General features: G+C 34.5%; 1 protein-coding gene across 2 annotated transcripts in view; it reads left to right on the top strand.

Moving 5' to 3' along the window:
- LOC149803290 (uncharacterized) overlaps positions 1-21,413 on the top strand; it is a 169,908-nt gene that overhangs the window by 91,977 nt on the left and 56,518 nt on the right. For both annotated transcript variants that reach the window (XM_089952978.1, XM_089952979.1), the window contains 4 exons: positions 921-1,047; positions 3,980-4,047; positions 12,545-12,627; positions 17,271-17,459. In XM_089952978.1, coding sequence (XP_089809104.1) covers positions 921-1,047; positions 3,980-4,047; positions 12,545-12,627; positions 17,271-17,459 — 467 coding nt within the window. The remainder of the gene's footprint in view (positions 1-920; positions 1,048-3,979; positions 4,048-12,544; positions 12,628-17,270; positions 17,460-21,413) is intronic.

Below are 21,413 nucleotides of genomic sequence, written 5' to 3'. Positions count from 1 at the left end.
CTCCTGAGTGAGGGCATCAAAAGAAGCATCAGGTGTAGCAAGTTGTCAGGCCATCCTCCACTCTGCAGTAGAGCACTTTACTTACAGATGGCGTGTTCACTCTGACTGCTTGTCAAGAGGCCATCCAGCTTCCCTACAGGCTGGAAAAGTCAATAGTGTAATAGCAAATAATGTATTAATAATATTAAATTGCAGTTGAGATTAAAACTTACTTTTCATTATGAAATCTGTAAATGTTATTATTATCAAATTCCCTTCTCCCTCTTTGCTGTAATGACTTTCAGTAGCAGTCCATGTCAAAGAAGGATAATATTCCTAGTGTCAGAAGTGACTTATGTATCAGACTGGGTTAATTATTGTTCTAGTCCTCCAATTGCTAATTGGAGGAGGGAATTCATCATGGACTGGGAACTAGCACCAGAAAACATTTGAGCCATATAATATATAACAGGTAAATAGTACATTATTAACATTAGTTGTATCCCGAATAAAATTACATGTTTACACATTAACAGTGGCATGAAAAGGTGCAGTTTTCCTTCCCAGACACACTAGCAAGAAAAATCCACAAAAGTTTAGAGAAAAAAAGACTTTTCTTATGTGCTGCAGATGGTCTGTTAGGACTAAATGAACTATTTAACAATATCATGTATTTTGTTTTATTGCTCTTTTCTTTACTTTTGTTGTATTGTTTTGAAAGGAGTACTATCAAGATATTTATTAATCTTGGAAGTGGGAATTAATAATTTATCTTTTATATTCTTTCTTTTTTCATGTCATGAATACAGGAAATACATTCTTTTTTTTCTGAACAGCCTTCATATATTTATTATATCATTACATCTTTTAGTTGAAGGAGACTTTCTCCACTCCCCACCCCCATCTGTATAAAAGTATTTCCTTTGATATTTTTTTTATAGAGACAATAACCAGAATTACCAAGCCAGTTACAGATCCATTCTGGAGGGCTATTGGACAGCCAGTTTGGGAAAAGGTGGTGAAAAGAATACTCGTGGTTGTGGGTCTTGATGTTTGGCTTTTGAAAAGGTAAGTACAAGGATATAATAATGACCTTCAACACTTCAAGGATAAAATTAATAAACTTTGTTAAATATGCAGCCACATAAACAATATATACATTTTGCTTTGTCAGATGTTAACTCTAATGGTTAAGTGGATCGTTTGTTGAGCATTAGAGATCAGCCCAAAACCTTGGGTTTATTCCCAAATGAATGATATATGTTGCTTTTGTTTCCAGGCCATGTTTATAAATTGAATTCTGTGATTAACATCACCAATGGCTAAGTGGATCAGTTCCATAGACTATTAAAGGATGCCCAACTACAAGATTTATGCTGATTTTTCACAAATTGCATCAAAATCTCTACTGAATGCACAAACATTTTGTGTCATATTTGCTGGCCAGTTTATCATTAAATCTCTCATATATTTCGAAAACGTCCATTTTTCCAACTAGAGAGGGGAAGTTACACCCTGAATTTTCATTTATTGAATAGACCTTACAGTTGTTGTGCACTTAAGTCTTCAGTTCAAGCCCAATTGGATATATGTTCTTTTCTGAAGGCCTTGTTTTCTATTTATATCAACAAATGTCAGCTACCACCTTTGTTTCTTATAGCTCTGTATGTATCAGATAATATTGTTAAAATGACTATAGTGTGAAATTCAGAATAATGTGTTCGCTATGTTGTATTGATAAGTGTGTTTCTCATTTGTATTTCCTGTGCTGTTGGTGAATATGCTACATTATTGTATGCTCATTTTTTTTCTCCATTAACTTTACGTTGTCAGAATCGTGAAGTATTTTTCCATATCACATGGCTTCATATTGCACGTCCTCATATTGCATGAAATGTGTCTGAAAATAGTATCATGTACTGAGAACTACTTTGATTCCCAACTAACAATGTATGCTTATATTGATTCCCAACTAACAATGTATGCTTATATTGATTCCCAACTAACAATGTATGCTTATATTAATTCCCAACTAACAATGTATGCTTATATTAATTCCCAACTAACAATGTACGCTTATGTAACAGACGCTTGAGCTTTAGCTTTCAGTTTATTACATTTGTTTGTGAATAAACTAAACAAGCTGTTTCATCCATTTGAAAGTAGAGATGATAAAGTTAACAACTGGATGAGTTCACTGAGTCACAAATGAAACTTTCAAACAAATAAATAAACATGATATTCGCAGTGTTCACAATAAATGTGAGAGGTGCAGTATCAAAAATATTCTGATCATTTAAGCAGTTATTTAGGAGAAATGTTCACAACTTTTTGCAAATAGAAAGTTTCAGACTGTGACCAGTGCTCTCTAGGATCTATGAGCATGCAAGTAACAGGACAGAAACATGTGTCTTCTGTAGCTGGTAATAAGAATGGTAATAAATATACTTAAATTTATGCATCTTGAGTTTCCTCAAAATGTACTTTCTTAGTTCTGCAAATCCAAATGACATGACCCATGTCATGGAAAACCTAATACGCACCGAAATTGTACTGTAACAACCAGAAAAATTTCTTCAATGCACATTCATTAAAATTATGACTCTAGATTTCAGTTTATAGTAGACCAAAACGAGCATTTAAAAAAAAAATAATGTCAAGCATGCAACGAAGTTCCAAGATCGCTATGTGTGCATTAATATTGTTACTGTGTATTAATGAAGCTATAACTATTTATTTTTAAATAAGCATAAATTCAGTTACTTTGTTTCCTATAGTGTATTCCATTATTATTAAACCTTAGGTAGGAAAATGAAATGAGTATATAATACAAAGGTTGCTGCATTTGTATGGGAATGCAGTATTACTCAGAAAATAAACTTGTTCATATTTTCCCATATAAATGCAGTAATAAACACGCATTTGTGTGTGTGCGTGCGTGTGTGTTTGCCCATCAAATGTATATATAGTTCTATGATGGAGATGTAACAGTTTTCATGTTATGAGCCAGGGTCAAGTTCTCTAGGTTGTGCTGGACATGTGTCTAATTTTATTTCCTTTTTCCCTTCAAACCTTTTTATAGTTATAGGCATGGGATCTCAACAATTTTCAACTGATGACCCTTGAGTAAGTCTTATTCCTCATGGTCTGTACCATACACATGGCAAGCGTATAATGTAACGTTCATAGTACTTGTTTCATTTTGAAGAAAAATGCCAGATATACCAAGCATGATGTTGTTCAGCAGTTTCATTATGTCAGTTTTAAAGGGGCATTTTTTGCAAGCCCATAAAGCCAAAAATGGTTAGACACAACATTTTGTGGCACCTATGTTTAATATTCACTTTATCAAAACTGTAAAAATGGAAATAACAGTCTTTAAGGATTTTAGGATATAAATGGTGGATTTACTGTTTCATATATCATCTAAATCATCACCAATAAAAACTCCATTTGGTAAAACCACCATTAACGTCCGTAAATTCTAAAATACAAGGCTGTAATCTTCCAAGTGCAGCTGAATGTACATCTTTTATTAAATACTAGTGGTGGCTGAGATGTTAGCATAGTGTGGTCTCTGAAGTGAATGATACCACAGAACCCATACAAAATAAATGACATTGGTTAGCAACCACTTACCTTGGCATGTATCGGAACTGAACACATGCCCATAGAAGTGCAAAGTAGTTGTGTTAAATGTGATTTAGCCAGGTCAGAATTTATATAACTTTCCAAATAAAAGACTTAGACTAAAAACTCTTATTGAAGAACATGTAATTTTACTCCTGCCAAAAAGTTCAAAATTTGCATACATATGTCATGCTTGGAATTTATCCAGAGCTGAAAAATTGTAGGCCGATACAGTCATTTGCTTTAGAACTATTTTAAAATATTTTCATACTTGATAGATTATTCTCTTGAAATGTCTATTTAAACAACAGTATATCCGACTTAAAAATTGTACAGTCAAAAGTTCCACAATTGTATGATCTTATTTCAGAGGTGGAGCCAGATGGTGTTGCATGCTGCTTCCTTTGTTGCTTTTAATACCTTTCCTCTTTATTATAGGTAAGTTTAACTTATATCTCTACTTTTTAATTTCCCTTGCTCTGATTGACTTGTGTACAGAAATTAGTTCTTATAAAAGTAATGATTGAAATTTAAGCAATATCATGTACAAAGGTTCTTAACTAATATGCATTGTTCATTCAAGAAATGGAGAAGTGGGGCCAAGAGCCCCTTCCAGGTGAAAAAGTGTGGCCATTGAGAAAAATGGGTCACAGATATTTTACCTGTTCTTTGTCTGTTGAAGAAAATTCAAGCAAATCAGTATCAGACTGTCCTGCTGCTACCCTTCTATACTGGTATTCAAATTAATCATGCTTGAGTATCCATTACAAAATGGCACCCACACTGATCAAAATTAGTAAAACATTCTGTCAGCGAATGAAATTGATGTTTTTCTTTCACTTCTTGGGAAGAGAGCCCACTCTGTTCAGTAAGCCAGGTTGGGGTGCACTCAGTTCAGTCCAGAATCAACCATAATAATCTCTTGTATATTGGGGGGGGGGGCACCCACTGGGTACCAGTGAGGTAGTTTTGTGGCACTAAAGATGCAAAATAAAAGGCAGTGACAGCCAAATATGAACACTGATTATACTGACATAGGACCAGTGATGGCCAATATAAATTTTCACATGAACACGAACATTAAGTCACTTCCAGTTGGTAATGTTTAGAAGAAAAAAGACGCTGAGAGAGAAAAAAAATGCATTGCACAAAATTCAATAGGTAAGCTGAAAAACAGAAGAAGAAAAAAAAACGCTATACCCTGTTTATATTTGCTGTCATCCAAAGGGTTATGGCCTTTGACACCCTTAGTCTGTCTATGATGTTTTGCATTTGTCACATTAAAGATATATCATTTTTCCACCCACACAAATAAAATAAATACCTCTCTTACCTTTTTTCATGCCATATCCTGAAATAAAAAGAATGACACTTGCTCCTTTTGTATTTATATCCAAATAACAATATGTATAGACTTATGCAGAATAAAGCTATTTTTCTTTATTTATGCAGTTTTAAATGTAGCAAAATAGACACAAAATGTGTAATAAATGTCGACACAGATATGTAACAGCTATGTTTGGTACAAACATTCTGAAACAGTCAAAGAATGTCAGTGTTTTTTTTTCTTTTGGAACCACTGAGTCACTTAAGCTAAGCAGTGAACTATTATTATTCCATATCATACATCATTAAATAAAATAAGACACACCTATATTTTAAGATTTGAAATGAAGTGAAATCTCACATAATAATAAAAATAATGAGGACTTTGTATAGCGCCTAATCTTTAGAAGCTCTAAGCACTTTACAACATTAGACAACACATATAAGATAAAAAAACATATAATGATATGATTACAAAAACAAACACCATGAAATTAGAAAACATAAAAAATCATGCTGAGAATATTTAAGGTAGGAAACATTATTAGGTCTTTAAGTTTGTTCTTGCAGTCGAAATAAGTGAGTTTTGAGAGCACTCTTGAATGGGAACACTGTGTCTTTGTGTCTAAGTTCAGTGGGCAATTCATTCCACGTTGCTGGGCCCTGGTATGCAAAAGAACGCTGTCCATATGACTTTGTTTTCATAGTGGGAATAATGAGTATACGATTGTCAGAAGAGGGGCGTAAGTATCTTGCTGGTGTGAACACATGGGTGAGGTTGGATAGGTATGTTGGACTTGAGTCCGACAGTGAAATGTAGCACAGAGAAGAAATTTTGTGTTTGATTCTGGATCGAATGGATAGCCAATGTAGGGTACAGAGCAGCGGGGAGGTGTGCTCTGATCGTGGTACTCTAAATATGATCTGAGCAGCTGTGTTTTGAACTTTTTGAAGTTTCTGGAGTAGATATTGAGATGAACCAGACAGAATTGAGTTACAATAGTCCAGTCTTGAAAGTACTAATGAACACACAAGTGTTTTATGGCATCAACTGAAAGATATTTGCGAATTGAGCTGATGCGTCTCAGCTCAAAATATGCAGCCTTGCATATGTTCATGACATGTTGGTGTAATGTGAGAGTACTGTTCAGATAAACACCTAGGTTTCGTACTGATTGTGTGAATTTAATGTTGGTGTTGCTGATATTTATTGTTTGAGGTAAAGGATGTGAATGAGAAAGTCTTTGTGTTGTGATCAGAATGGCCTCAGTTTTATCATCATTCATCTGCAGCTTGTTACATGTCATCCATGATTTCACATCAGAAATGCACCTCTCTACACCTTGGATGGTAGCATCAACTTCAGTTGGGTGGCTAGATTTGTATATTTGGGTGTCATCAGCGTACAATTGGTGAGACACTGGATGATGATCTATGACACTTGAGAGCAACTGAGTGTATAGAATGAAGAGAACAGGTCCAAGAACAGACCCTTGTGGAACACCACAACATAGATCAACTGGGCTGGAGTGTATTCCATTTGCAGATACAATTTGTGTCCTGTTGACCAAGTAGGACTTGAACCACAGTAAGGCTGTATCATGAATGCCAAATACATGCTGGAGACGGTGAAGTCTATCATGGTCTGTTGTGTCAAATGCTGCAGAGAAATCAAGGAGGGTGAGGACTGTAATCTTTACGCTATAGCAGTTTCAGTACTATGGCAAGGGTGATATGCAGATTGTACATTGCTAAAAAGACTGTTTGAATTCAGATGAGATACAAGCTGGGATAGAACATCCTTTTCTAAGATTTTTTATATGAATGGGGGATTAGAAACTGGGCGGTAGTTCTTTAAATCGTTATGGTCTAGTGTTGGTTTCTTCAGCAGAGGCTTTACAGTGGCAGTTTTGAAACATGATGGGAATTCCCTGGATGAGAGAGAGGTATTAATAACATCAGTTGGTGAATGCAATACTGGATCTAAGCACTCAAGCAGCAGTGATGTTGGAATTGGATCAAGTTCACATGACTTTGGTGCACTCTTCGTCAGGATTGTATGTACGAAATCCATAGAGACAGGTTCAAATGCTGCTAATGGTTGCCGCTCAAATTCTGTATCCCAACTGTATGGTGATGATGAGTCAGTTGAAATTGTGGTGTCAAGCTTATCTCTAATGGCTTGTACTTTGTCATGGAAGAAATTTACAAACATGTCCGGAAGGTCGACTGGAGAGAAGGTAGTTGGAAGTGGTGTATATTTGTTCCTTGCTTTTTTTCTTTCCTTCCAAAAACAGAATGCCAAAAAGGCAGGGCTATTGAATTGATTGAGCTCGAGGCTGCTGTGTATTTGTATTGTGTATTTGCACCATATATACTTGTGTATAAGCCGAATAATTTATGGAAAAAATAAAGGCCTGAAAGAAGGGAGGTCAGCTTATCCATGTGCCAGGATCTAAACTTGAATGTTTTTAAGACTTTTTTGTTGACTACCATAATGGCTGTAATTTTTGAGACACATAATTTTTTCCATGACCTAAGATGTATATGCTTGTGAAAAAAAAATACATTCTCAGTGAACACTTACTAAACTGTTATAAACTAATATGATTGCTTTTGTTATCATTTTGCATGTGCATATTTTCTGATTTCTCCAACGCAAAATTAAATAAAGGTAAATAAATACCTCATAGTTTAAGGGGCTGGTTCGAGTTTACCCGGGAGACCAGGCTGTGCTATAATGTACAGTACTTACAAGTGCAAATCACGTCAAGTATCACTTTAAACCTAGTGTATTCCCAAACATATTAGATGCAGATTTTGCTTTATTCATTTTTCTCGACCAAATCCCATTCTTCCTGATAACACATCAGCTTTTCGGTAATAGCTGTTTCATTTACGTTGATCCATGCGCTCGATAGTTACTCTTTTTAAGTAATATAAGTAATGCAATAAATCGAGGTAACCTTTATGAAAAGGTACACACATTCAGTTGTTCAAGGAACAACTAGCATAACTGTTACATGTTCATGAAAGAATGATAATAATAGAGGCTAAAATTCTGAATATAGATCAACTAAGATCATCATCAATATATTTTACTTTTTTGTTTTGGCTGAACAAATCATAATTTTCCACACAATGGAAAGCTGGATGTTTCAGCATCTCCTTTGTTTATAATGAGCAGATTTGTATTTTGTTTTCCAACATGAAATACAGGCCAGTTAATCATTAATACCCTGAAACTGGCTTGGGTTAAGAGGGAATTTTAACCGGCAACTGTACCAGTACTTTGATGTGCAATTGCCTTTCAGTCCGTAATGTTAGCACGATTACTGTAGGTTTATAAAATGGGTGTAAATTTGCTTACATCAAAGCAAACTACAACTCACTTTTTACTGTATTAGCATAATTTTCGAAGCATTATTTCAGAAACTTCATTATTGTATTGTGGATTTATCATTAAAGCTTAGTGCCATATTGCCCATAATTTGAATCTAAGGGATGTACTTCATGCAGCAGAATGTACTTCATTCAGCACATGTTGAAAACTACAATGTACACGTGGTGGCACCATTATGTAAATACACTCCCCAGCCTAAGTGCGAGCATTGAATCAAACCCCATTGTTGTTCATTATTGTCATACTGAGATAATATTTAAATGAGTTAGGTATTTACAATTTCAAGGCCCAACATTTTTTTTTACAGTTGCACTGATATAAAAAGTTTAATGCATTAAAACAAAAACAAACAATCGAGTCAAAAGGGAGAGGTGTGTTACAGCAACCCGCGAATACTCAATTCTTGCCATCATCCAATCAAGTTATACATGAATCTGAATTAGGCAAAAACAGTAAGAAAACAGAAAATTAAATAAATTTCTTGACTTTTCAAACAGATGTATACAATTTCTAAGTAATAATTGTACATGCCAACCCCTAGAGAGTTATACAGGTAATTTTTGTTAATAAAAGTTTGCCTTAATAAATGCATTTAGAACTTACAGCCTGCTTCTTGTGATGTTGTCTTGGACTTTTAGGTCAGCTTATATGTGGGTCATGCACTTTTTAGTGTTTCGTTGTGGGGGGGCTCAGCTTATAAGTGTATGGGTTTATACACAAGTATATATGGTACTTAGTGCCAACATTTCTGATTTTTTAAAAATCTTCCCCACACTGGCTATACAGATGCTGTACCCTACAATTGACACTCTGCCAATAGTGAGTTTGGCACATGGATTCAAAAACTGTTTCTGGCCTGGTTCAAAAATGTGTTTCTTCCAAATTCTAGTAAAGAAAGACCAGTTTTACTTTTCTGTGACAAACATGACAATCACCTCAACTTGCAATTGGTAAAAGTTGCATGTGAAAACAATTTTGAACTGCTTGGTCTACCACTCCATACAACACACATCCTACAGCCACTTGATGTTGGCATTAATGGTTCACTGAAAACATAAATTTAACACATTAACAACTAACCTTGGCTTTATTCACAATAATCAGGTCTTGAATAAATCCAAATTTCCTGCAGTTTTAAGTCATGCAATTTATCAATTCTGTTCATCAGCTTGAATTAAAGAAGCATTCAGAAAAACAGGAATGTACCCAGTCAGTGCAGATGATGATACTATCACACTTTACTAAGTAAACAGCTGAAAATGTACCTTGCACTTTAGCCACAAAGGAAACTCAGCTCAAGGTTGTGGATACAATAACAACATGTGCTACATGTGGTTATTTCCTTGGTGATAACCTTCTATTGACAGATGGTCTGATTCCACCATTACTCTCTGACACATTTCCTTCAGTACTTTCCAAACCCCAGGCAGCCAATAGGAAGCGTGTTACAGAAGCCAAGATGATAAAATGAAATGAGTATTGTAAGAATTTCGAGGAGAATGATGAAGAGGAGAAAAAGAGAAAGGTGGTAGTTGAGATAATAAAAGAGAAAAGAGAAAAAAGAAGGAAGGAAAAATAACAGAAAAGGCACAGAAATCAAAATTAAAAGAAACAGAGAAAGGCACAGGAGCAAAGGAAATACGTCAAGAAAAAAATGTATGCAGAAGCTGTAATCAAGAGGAACCACTACTTGCAGTCATGAAGAATGAAGATGTTCACTGGATCGAATGTGACATTTGTAGTATGTGGTACCTTCATACCTATTGCTACTTACCTGGATCTGCAGTTAGTTAAAAATTTTGTCACAAATTGGTTAAATCCATGTGCATAAGTATGAGAATACAGACACAAAACAAAATGCTAAATTATTTATACACAACATTCACTGAAAGGTCACAAAGTCAAGTCCACAAATTCTGAATGCTGTATTACATCACAGTAGAACTCCTCTTTCAAAATTTTTAAAGCACTGTTAATTTGTACTTTTCCTGAGGCAACACTTTCTTCGGTTTAACAAAATCGTTCTCCTTTAACATCTTTATGTCACATCACATCATCAAGTCACATTAATAAAGCCCATTTCACTTAATATTTGGTGCCATGTTTTTTTCACTATAGACTGATCTCCTGTGTAAGTGTGTATCAACCAATAATGAATTGATGACGTGGATTCAAATTCAGAAACCCATCTGTTTTCTTGGAAATGTGGCATCTACAGTTACTGTAAATAGAAAATAAGGAAACTGTTCAACATACGTAGCCAAATTGTTGCACTCATTGAAAATATAAGATCAGTAGACAGAGTTCTGTGATGGATAAATATCACTGGACATGAGCCTTGAACTGTACGCATTGTGCTGTGTCTCACTTGCTCCTGATGTTGCCAGATAGAGTCTTTGATCTGAACTTGGAAACGTTGTCTTGATGGGTGTTTTTTTTTTTTTTGTTTTGTTTTTTTCCATGAACTAAACTGGTACCCTATAACTAATTTTATTACTCAAGTAAGTGTGAACAGGTAGGTACCTGTGTACCTGTTCACACCTTTATTCAGTGTAAATCCCACTGAATGTCTCTGTCCAAGAATATTATTTTTCTATGAGTACTCTCTGTGTCCAGGGAAAGTAATCACTGAATTACAAAATTTGAAGAAATAGATTCCAGCCCAAATGAACCCTGAACAGAACAATAATACAGATTTATTCTGCTAGATCTTAAGCACGAATGAATTATCTTCAAGTGATAAGATTATATAAGTCCTCTACTTGACCTCAGGTTGCAATTAACACTTTCTATTAAAAAAAGATTTACCTAATGGAAAATAACCTTCTAAAAAATCCTGAATGTTTAAAATTAAAATGTTTCTTATTATTAGAAAGTCTGTTATTAAAATTATATAACCTGGACAATGTCAGGTACATCAGGTAATCCCAATAATCTAGACCCAGACCAAAAAAAACATATTCTTTTAATAATGATCATGATAATAAACCCATACACATAGAGGATATTGAGCAATTTATTAGTTGGTTTACATAATGAAATTAATAAAGAATAAAAAAAATAATTCAAGTTAAGTAGAAAATAAACTTGATTTTGGACAAGGTTAAGTCCAACTTACAGTGCTGCATCACAATAGCATTTAATGAAATAAAATAAATTAAAAAAAACAAAACAATGCATATTAAATATACATAACAATAAAAATATGCAAAACTCAAACATAATCAATGTTGGTAATACTGGCAGTATTTATTATTCATGTCTAAATGCAAATTTAGAACCATCACTCAACTGATTGATTCCTAAAAGGTCCCATCAGAGATTATATGACTTAAATCTGATATTTTTTAAATTAGTGTTACTGAAGGATGGGAAGGATCATTTATGGGATTATGTATCATTGCTTGAATACAAGATAGTCACTAAGATCTTGATAAATTTTTTAATGAAATGTTTCATCTCGTGCACTAACACTATAGACCCTCTTATGCAAACTATGTCATGGTCATAAGTGCATGTACAATAACCTTATTGTGTTATTTTGAAAGAGAATTGTATATGCTGCAGAGAGAACACATTTATATGCACTTTTACAATATATTTTGTTGCATAATATCAAGTGAGAAAGTTCATAACACTGTTATTTACCCAATTTTGCTTGAAGTTTATGATATGTATGAATTTATTCAACGGATATAGTGTTGGCCGTTACTGGCCCCAAGTCTGAAAGTGAGAGCCAGTTTTGATAGTAATATATGAGGCCTGTTACTAAGTTAATATTATAGTGTGATTTAATTTTTTATCATCTTGTTAGGTTTATTATATGGCCAGGTTTGTTGTCTTAAGAAGTAGATTTCATATTGGTATTTTTAAGACTGAATAGATCAGAAACATATTAAAATTTGGCTGTCACTGGTCCAATGCCAGCACACTTTTAATCCATAGGCTGTACTTCATTTTGTGTTGCTTGTTGGTAAAGATTAATCAGCTCATTTGTCTGTTAATGCTTCTAGGTATGCAGCTGAGTTAATCCACAGGTTTAAAAAAGGCAGACATTTTTTTACACCCCTTAATCCTTAGTAAAGCACGGAAAATAAATAACTAAGGCATGTAAAAAATATGTTTTCCAGGCAGAATAAGATTCACTTAATAAACTTGTGTTACATATTTATCATTGCATCTCTCAATATTGTTTTCATCTTGCAGGTTTTGGATCAGTTCAGCGAGTGTTTGCAATTCCAGTATTCTTTACAAGTGACAATAAAGCAGAGTCTTTATCTGTCCAAAATGTAAGTATGTGATCAGCAAGATCTCTGTAACAAGACATAAAAGAACAATGGTATTAATGTTAAAGATAATTGAGTGCACAATACAAGCAGGCAGTTAAGTGAGCTTTTATGGTAATTCTGCATTGTGGTCCAGCTAAAAACCTTTGTTTCTTGTTGTTGCCTCTACTTGTTGTAGACCAAAAGAGCCTACTGTATAACAAAGCATACTGCTTACCATGTAAGATCTTTCCCCCAACTGCATTTTTTTCTTTTTTACCCAGGCCTCCTTGGGGTTGGATATTAGTTTGATTGGGATGGGGGGGGGGGTTCTTGTGGTGCCATTGTTAGTTAAACACCATGTCAGTTTGGATTACAGTACTTGTAACTCTTTTATGTGTTGAATTATTGGCAAATACAGCTTGCTTTCAAATGCAGTTTATTTTTTTGTCTTGTTTATTTACTTTATGCATTTAGCTTATATCATGATTTTATTTTTTACTTCCTGACAGTGGGTTTTATCCTTGAATTGTACTTGAATTATGCTTGAATTTTTTTACACATAAACCTGTATAAACTGTGCCATGGTAGTTCCTGTCTTCATTTGGTGTTTTTCATGATGTATGGCCAATTCTGCATCCTTAAAACCTGCAGAGGGTAATGCAGTTTGACACAACCTTTTTAGCACAAGTAGTCCCTTTTTGATTAATAATAATAATAATATAATAATAATGCTTTATTTATAGAGGGTGACTCATTAATCAAGGACTATTCTCCCTTGAGGCCCTCTTAAGGAGAGTATAACAATGCACATTATATGAGATAGCAATAATTAGTGTTTATTTTAACATGTTTAGTATTAAAATACTAAATTCCATTATCTATTAGAAACACATACATGCTCATGATATCTTTTCTTAAATACTCTAATATTTTCAGCAGATTTTACATGTAGTGGAAGCTTATTCGACAGAACTGTACCAGAGTATTGAAAACTCTTTTTAAATTGCTCTGTTCTTGGTTTTGGTATTAGAAGGTTTCCATGTGATATTGATCTTAACTGGTATTGTGTTGAAAAAGGCCTGACTAAGTCCTGAAGATACTCTGGTGCAGTTCCATGTAGACATTTATATAAAAGAACTGCTTTGTGAAAATCTATCCTGTCGTATATTGTGAACCATTTGAGTTCTGTAAATGATGCTTTTGAGGGATGATCAACAGATCCATCTAAAATTACACGTGCTGCTCGTTTCTGAAGTTTATAAATCCTGTCAAGCTCAGATTTAGCACAGTTTCCCCATACATTAGAACAGTAATCCATTGTTGGAAGAATATATGACTTGTAGTATAGATTGCGAGTTTCCATAGGTAAATATTTCTTGATTCTGCTGAGAAGGGCAATTTTGGATGACAGTGTTTTACAAAGTTTATCAATATGGTCATTCCATAATAAATTATTATCTACAGACACGCCTACAAGCCTTTCATGTTTGACATTTTCTAATGGATGATTATTTATTGCAAGAGATAGTTTTGGGTCCCCTGACTTGTGTAGCTTTTGTGATGTCCCCAAAATCATACATTTTGTTTTACCTTCATTAATTACCATCCTGTTTTGTTGTGCCCAGTTTTGGACTCTAATAAGGTCTGAATTTAATCTCATTTGGATAACTTCAGTATGAGAACTAGATGTATACAAGGTTGTATCATCTGCAAACAAATCTGTGTTTGTGGATTCATTATTTAATGGTAGATCATTGATATAGGTAAGGAAGAGGAGAGGGCCCAAAACTGAGCCTTGAGGGACTCCTGAATGAATAGTGTGAGTTTGAGAGCTAATATTGCCAATGCTTACTTGTTGAGACCTTTGGTTTAGGTATGATCTAAACCAGTTTAAAGAAGGATTGTCAAACCTGTAACAGTTTAACTTTAGCAGCAGAATTTCATGATCAACAAGATCAAAGGCTTTCTTGAAGTCAAGGAAAACAATCCCAGTCATATGTCCATTTTCCATTTCCTTCAGCCAAAGATCAATTAATTTGGTAAGTTCTGTTTGGCACGAGTGATACTTTCTAAATCCTGATTGCTCTTTATGAAATAGAGAGTATGTTTCGAAAAATTTATAGACCTAATGGCTACATGCTTTTCAAATAGTTTTGACAGTACAGGTAGAATTGATATTGGTCTGTAATTTCCTGGATCCTCCTTTTCTCCTTTCTTAAAGATAGGTGTAACCTTTGCACATTTCAGTGTTTCTGGAAAATTACCATTCATTATACTTAAATTTATGATATGCGTTAATGCCATGAAACTTAGTAAATATTATGGTGATCACTTGAAGATTGCATATCAACATATCACTTTGCTTCTGTCATAGGATTACCTCAGACTTTACAAACACATTTATTCCAAGGCCTTAAATGAAATAAAAATGGTGACCCACAGACATCCGTTATGGCTACTATAGCATCTAACTTGAAAATTGCATGGTAACTAGTTTTCTTGACCAGATATTCATATAAACATGTAGTTTTCACAGACAGACTTTTTATGACATCTTGTTGGATTTGTGCCAGTTTGACTTCCAGTATGGCTGCCATAGTGGCCATTTTCCAATATATTGTTATCGCTATTCCTCCTGAATGGATGGTCATATTGACTTGGGCTTTTGGTTGTTGTATATTTGGGGGTGTGGCATTGATTAAAATTGTTAAGCATTATGGATTTCATTACATGAAGATGGACAAAATGTAAGTTGTGAATTTATTTGAACATATAGAACTCAATAATACATATGCATTTATTCTCTCAGGTTTGGTCTTTATTTGTCCTATCTCTGTCTTTCCATCTATCCAGTTTGACTTACTTAATTTTCCCTACTTGCAACTCTGACTCACTGACCGTATGTCACCTCTTGCAGACAGACTGACTTGCAAAAAACACCTCAACTTGTTGGAGGGTCATAGAGAAATTTGTTGTGTTTTTTTTGCAGCCTTAAAAGTGAATCAGATTATACTCAAAATGGCTTATAAGCAAATATATATGGTATGTTTCCCCTATGCAAAGCATTAGTTTGACATGCAGTATTGTTGTTTTCCAAGTGTATCCCTCCACTTTTTGGAAAAGTATCCAGCTAGTAAATAAAGTGCTGTTCCACTTAATCTAGTAACTTGAGCATCACTTGTTCAGCAAGTTTGATTGATTAATGGAGTATGATTTTTTTGATCAAATTTCCTTACAATGCTGATAAATTTATTAAATTATTATTACTATTGAGTTGGAATAATCCCAAAATATATCAATTTAATAATACAATTATAGAAATGGTAGTATAGGCTATGTTAAGTTAATGACAATACTAATTTAGCTGTGATATAAGTGACCTGTTTTAAAAATGGCAAGCAAGAGGTGAAAGTGAACTTTTGTACTATTTCCTGGATTGAAGAAATGATGGAAAGTGGGGGCCTACTTTGGGTTCAAGAAATAAGGGATGGTCTGACAAATAAAGACAAAAACCTGACAAAAGTGATTTGCAGTGCAGAAAAGAATACACATTCAGTGGTTAGTAAAAAGACACATGTACACAATCTTGAAAGAAAACATTTTTGATTTTAAAAAAATTATTGGTGAGTCTTGCCAGTCAATCTTATAAATAAAAAGAGATCTCAGCTCAAACCAGAAAATGCAGCTGTCATGGTGTTTCTCTTAAGAATATGAAGCCATACAAGTCTTGCTCCGAATGTTGATTAATGACTTGGTTGTACCTACATGTATTACCTTGGTCAACATGTTGAAGACCCTTTCAATTCTAGAATTTCTAGTTTTAAAAGACCGGTTAATCTTGATTAAGTTCATCATCTAATTATAAACATGGTTAATTGATTCTAGCCATGTATCTACTATCTAGTCATTATATCACTGGCATGACAAGTGATTTCACCTGTTAGGTTCTTATTGTAAACAAATAACCACAATTTTGATAATTTGTTTTTTATTAGCTGTTTCTTGTTATAAACAAATGAACACAATTTTGATAATTTCTTTTTATTTAAAGAAGTATAACAAACAACAATCCTAAATAATAAGTCATATTTCAAAAACTTTATTTATATACCAGTTAGATTGTAGCTAAAATTGATGAACTACTTTGATCATTTCTGTCATGCACCAGCCACATTTAATCAATTAATAATCAATCATAGATCGATTGGTGTAACCGATGATTAATCATAAACTTAACCGATTCCCAACACTAGGTATACACAAAATGTCAATCTTTACACACATGACTGATTCTGTGTTTGTTCCTTCCAGGCTTTGCCTGTTTCATTTTGTAAGCCGAGTTATGCCATGGGGGTGGAGAACAATGGATATACTATCTGCATGATCATTAATGTAAAATATTGTCATCCAAGTAATTGATGATGGTGTTGGTGTTTATGACAAATATGGTATTATCGTCAGTCATTATTAATTTTGTTACCAGTGTCATCATGATCAGTATCAGCAAGTATGTTAAATTACCAAAAACATATACTAGTTAATTTTAAAGTTTTTTAAATGAATTTCTTGCTAATTTAATTAGTTCCTCATTGTGTTCATCTTGAATGAGATAAAGAGGCAGAGAATTTCAAATAATCCATGGTATTTATGTATATATCAATCAGGTAGAGAATCTTGGCTATGTCAACCTTCGTGAAGATGTTAGGAGGATTCTTCTGCAGCTGCAAGAAAGTAACCAGCAGCATTTGCAGGCATCAGATGTTGAAATTATGATTAATACAACACTCCAAAAAGAACTAGACAAGTTTAAAGCAAGCCTGACAGAATATAAGTATGCACAGAGACAGGAACAGGTATGTAACTAATATTTTACATGATCAATGATCTAAATTTACAATTTATGAACTAAATTCAGCCATCATAATATTACAGATACATATGGAGTTCTTTATTGCCCTTTCTTGTGTGTGCATTTAACAACTCAAACCAAATCATTGTAGGAGTTACTCCCTCCTTTCAGTCTTCCAGTGTAGATCTAAAGAGGTGAGAAATAAAAAGTCTTAAAGGAGGATAATTGCATTCCAAAATCATGTATTAAATATCTTATTCCTTGTTAACACATTAACCTCTAGCGACGACTTTACAGGGCAGGAGGAAGTAGCCTACTGCTGAGCTCTGTAGCGTCATGGTCATGCATGCATGATACACTAAAGTGGGTGGTATTATGGAAAGGTAGACAGATGTAGCTCTACAATGATACCAAATAATCTGGAATATCTAGTTGCACTACCAAATACAGGTAGAAAAACCTTATTTTTTGGACCCGACTTTTATTTTACCCAAAATTCACCTGTGGTCGGAATCTGATTTTGTGTCCGGATTTTAGACTTTTTGGTCTCAGATCTAAGGCAAACCAGTATGAACTGCAAACAGACAGATGAGCCTTTGCAAAAAGTAGGATAAGATGAGCATTTGGAATAAAGAGTGGTCTCCATACAAAAATAATGGCTCCGTTTAGCAAAAAAAAAAGAATAAAAAAAAAGAAAAGAAGAAGTCCAACTTTTACCCTTCTGCTCATGCGCGAATCAAATAGCCAATGTAAAACGATGTTTCTAACACAACTAGGCAGTATGTTATTGAAAGATGATCGGGGATTTGGTGTTTTCGAGTCTATTCAGAAATAGCTTTCAAAATGTGTTTCCTACTTGATTTTCAGGCAAAAATGACAAAAAATTCCAGGGGTTAATGTGTTAAAAATTAGGACTCAGTTGTTGATTTCATCTTGGGGGGAAAAGTTCTATACTTGGCATTATGGTACAGTTCTGTCCTTGCACTTTATAAATGAACAGTAGATTCTAGGATCAATATTTCAAAGCTCATAGAGGCAGAATGGCCTTTATATTGCCTTGTTGGTGCAGGATTAGAAGTTTTTTAGTTTAAATTCCATATACAGGTTTCCCTATGCTACCTGTAAAGTGGCAAAGAGTTGGGGGAAAGAATAGGTTTGTTCCCATCAAGGAAAAGCTTTTATAATATGTAAATATTGATAAAAGTCTGAAAAAAATGGGGAATTTTCAGCCACCACTGATGACAAAAAATACCAACTGAGCTGATCATGAGTTAAATTTATTAAGTTCTTATAAGAACTTTCAGAGGCTGCAGAACTCTTCAGTTAGTTGCGATACAATTTCATATAGATCATTTGGGTTCTTGTAGTATAGTCAATACAAGCACTCTGGCAATCAGATTGGTCAAGTAAACTGGTTACTCCTTAGTCTGCTCCATATTGGCATCTTTTTCTGTTGGAGACCAAATGAAAACCAGACTAGCATCACACTTTGCCAATATGTACTGCACCGTGTGATCTTAGTAAATGTGAGAGAAAAATAATAATGCTTATCTTACCCGGTTCCCCTTTTGATATATAAATTGAACAAAAATGTATTATAATAAATCTTTCCTTGTTATTTGGTGGTTTGCACTGGCAACATGGTGTTGAGCATTATCATCAATAGTAACCTTCAACAACCCCAACTCACCTTTGTGGTGAGTTTTACTCTCAGACCTTGTCAAATGTGTAAAAATCTACTGATTTTAGGGGTAATTTTCAATGCAGAATTCATGTACTGGGTGTCCTTGACAATGACTGCATTAAATATACCCACATAATTGGTTACATTGAAAGTAGCTGTAGAGTATAAATCAGGGCACCGGAAAACCTCTTGCCCTGACTGCCTAAAAATTGGCTGTGCCAAGGAAAACTTTACTACTCATTCATCCTTTTGCTGAGTAGATGCAGATTCACACCTTGAGAATATCTGTGCATTTTCTACCCATAACAAGCTGTGAAGCTCATCATGGTGTAATATCTATCAGATTTTGTGTACATCAGTTAGTGACAACTTTTGCCTATTTTGCCCGCTTGTCAGTCCAGAACATGTTGCAAAGGAAGCCAACTTTAATTTTGACACCCAATGCATACTTGATACTGAAATTGGTTCTCGTCATGAGAATATTCTGTTCAGAGTGAAGACAGCAGGTTAAAAGCCATTTTGTATGAAGCTTGAGTTGGGTGCATGTGGTCATTAAGTAGTGTTGTGATAAGTGTAATGTGTAAGGTAAAGTGATGAGAAAGAAGAGTATTGGTTGCAACTCACTCTTCCAAAAAAAGAAAGCATGGAATTTTTTTTGTGCTGAGATCTGCATAAATGGATCTTTATATAAAGGTATCTCATTTTTAATGGTGTCATCTCACAGTTTATAACAACCCTTTTGTAAAAGTTTTTTTTCATGCGAACATTTTCAGCTAAGAAGAACAAAGTTCACATATTTATTCTGTAAATTAAATTGAGTTACTGGCAGATTTATGTGACTTTCAATTAATATACTTGTTTCTAGTGATACATCCTCTGGTTTAGTATATGGTCTTACAGGAGACTCAGCAATAAAAACAGCTTTTGATTGAAAAAATGCATGATTTCTAAACTAAAATGCTTTTTAATTCTGTTCAGTATTGGTCATTATTGAACCTTAGAAAAAATGAATTTCATCCAGCAAAAGAACTGGAAAAGAAATGTGATTTATTTTTTACCTCAAAAAGTCTGGAAACCCCTCGTATTTTGCAGTTGACATTAAGCACAACATTTTTCAAGGTGATCCACCTACAGATGCTTACCTGACTACCAGCATCAGTTTGAGGATAACTGGCAATAGACGGTTACTCTGTTAAGGAGGCATAAATGTGCTCCCATCATGTTCATGCCAATGTCCAGATAATCTGGGATCCAAATGACCATCTTGTAGGTCAAGGCAAACTTAAAATCGAAGTTAAGCCTTTGTACACTCTAATGAACACATTTATCATCTGTACCACTCAGTCGCTCTCAAGTGTCATAGATCATCATCCAGTGTCTCACCAGTTGTACACTGATGACACCCAAATATACAAATCTAGCCACCCAACTGAAGTTGATGCTACCATCCAAGGTGTAGAGAGGTGCATTTCTGATGTGAAATCATGGATGACATGTAACAAGCTGCAGATGAATGATGATAAAACTGAGGCCATTCTGATCACAACACAAAGACTTTCTCATTCACATCCTTTACCTCAAACAATAAATATCAGCAACACCAACATTAAATTCACACAATCAGTACAAAACCTAGGTGTAATTCTGAACAGTACTCTCACATTACACCAACATGTCATGAACATATGCAAGGCTGCATATCTTGAGCTGAGACGCATCAGCTCAATTCGCAAATATCTTTCAGTTGATGCCATAAAACACTTGTGTGTTCATTAGTACTTTCAAGACTGGACTATTGTAACTCAATTCTGTCTGGTTCATCTCAATATCTACTCCAGAAACTTCAAATAGTTCACACAGCTGCTCAGATCATATTTAGAGTACCACGATCAGAGCACACCTCCCCGCTGCTCTGTACCCTATACTGGCTATCCATTTGATCCAGAATCAAACACAAAATTTCTTCTCTGTGCTACATTTCACTGTCGGACTCTAGTCCAACATACCTATCCGACCTCATTGATGTGTACACACCAGCAAGATACTTACGCTCCTCTTCTGACAATCGTATACTCATTATTCCCACTATGAAAACAAAGTCATATGGACAGCGTTCTTTTGCATACCAGGGCCCAGCAATGTGGAATGAATTGCCCACTGAACTGAGACACAAAGACACAGTGATCACATTCAAGAGGGCTCTCAAAACTCACTTATTTCAACTGCAAGAACAAACTTAAAAATCTAATAATGTTTCCTACCTTAAATATTCTC

This window comes from Sinohyriopsis cumingii, chromosome 3 (assembly GCF_028554795.1).
Source record: "Sinohyriopsis cumingii isolate HCF-2022 chromosome 3, ASM2855479v2, whole genome shotgun sequence".
NCBI classification, from domain to species: Eukaryota; Metazoa; Mollusca; class Bivalvia; order Unionida; family Unionidae; genus Sinohyriopsis; species Sinohyriopsis cumingii.
Note: the sequence above shows the minus strand (reverse complement) of the source record. Positions and strands in the feature narration are given on the sequence as shown.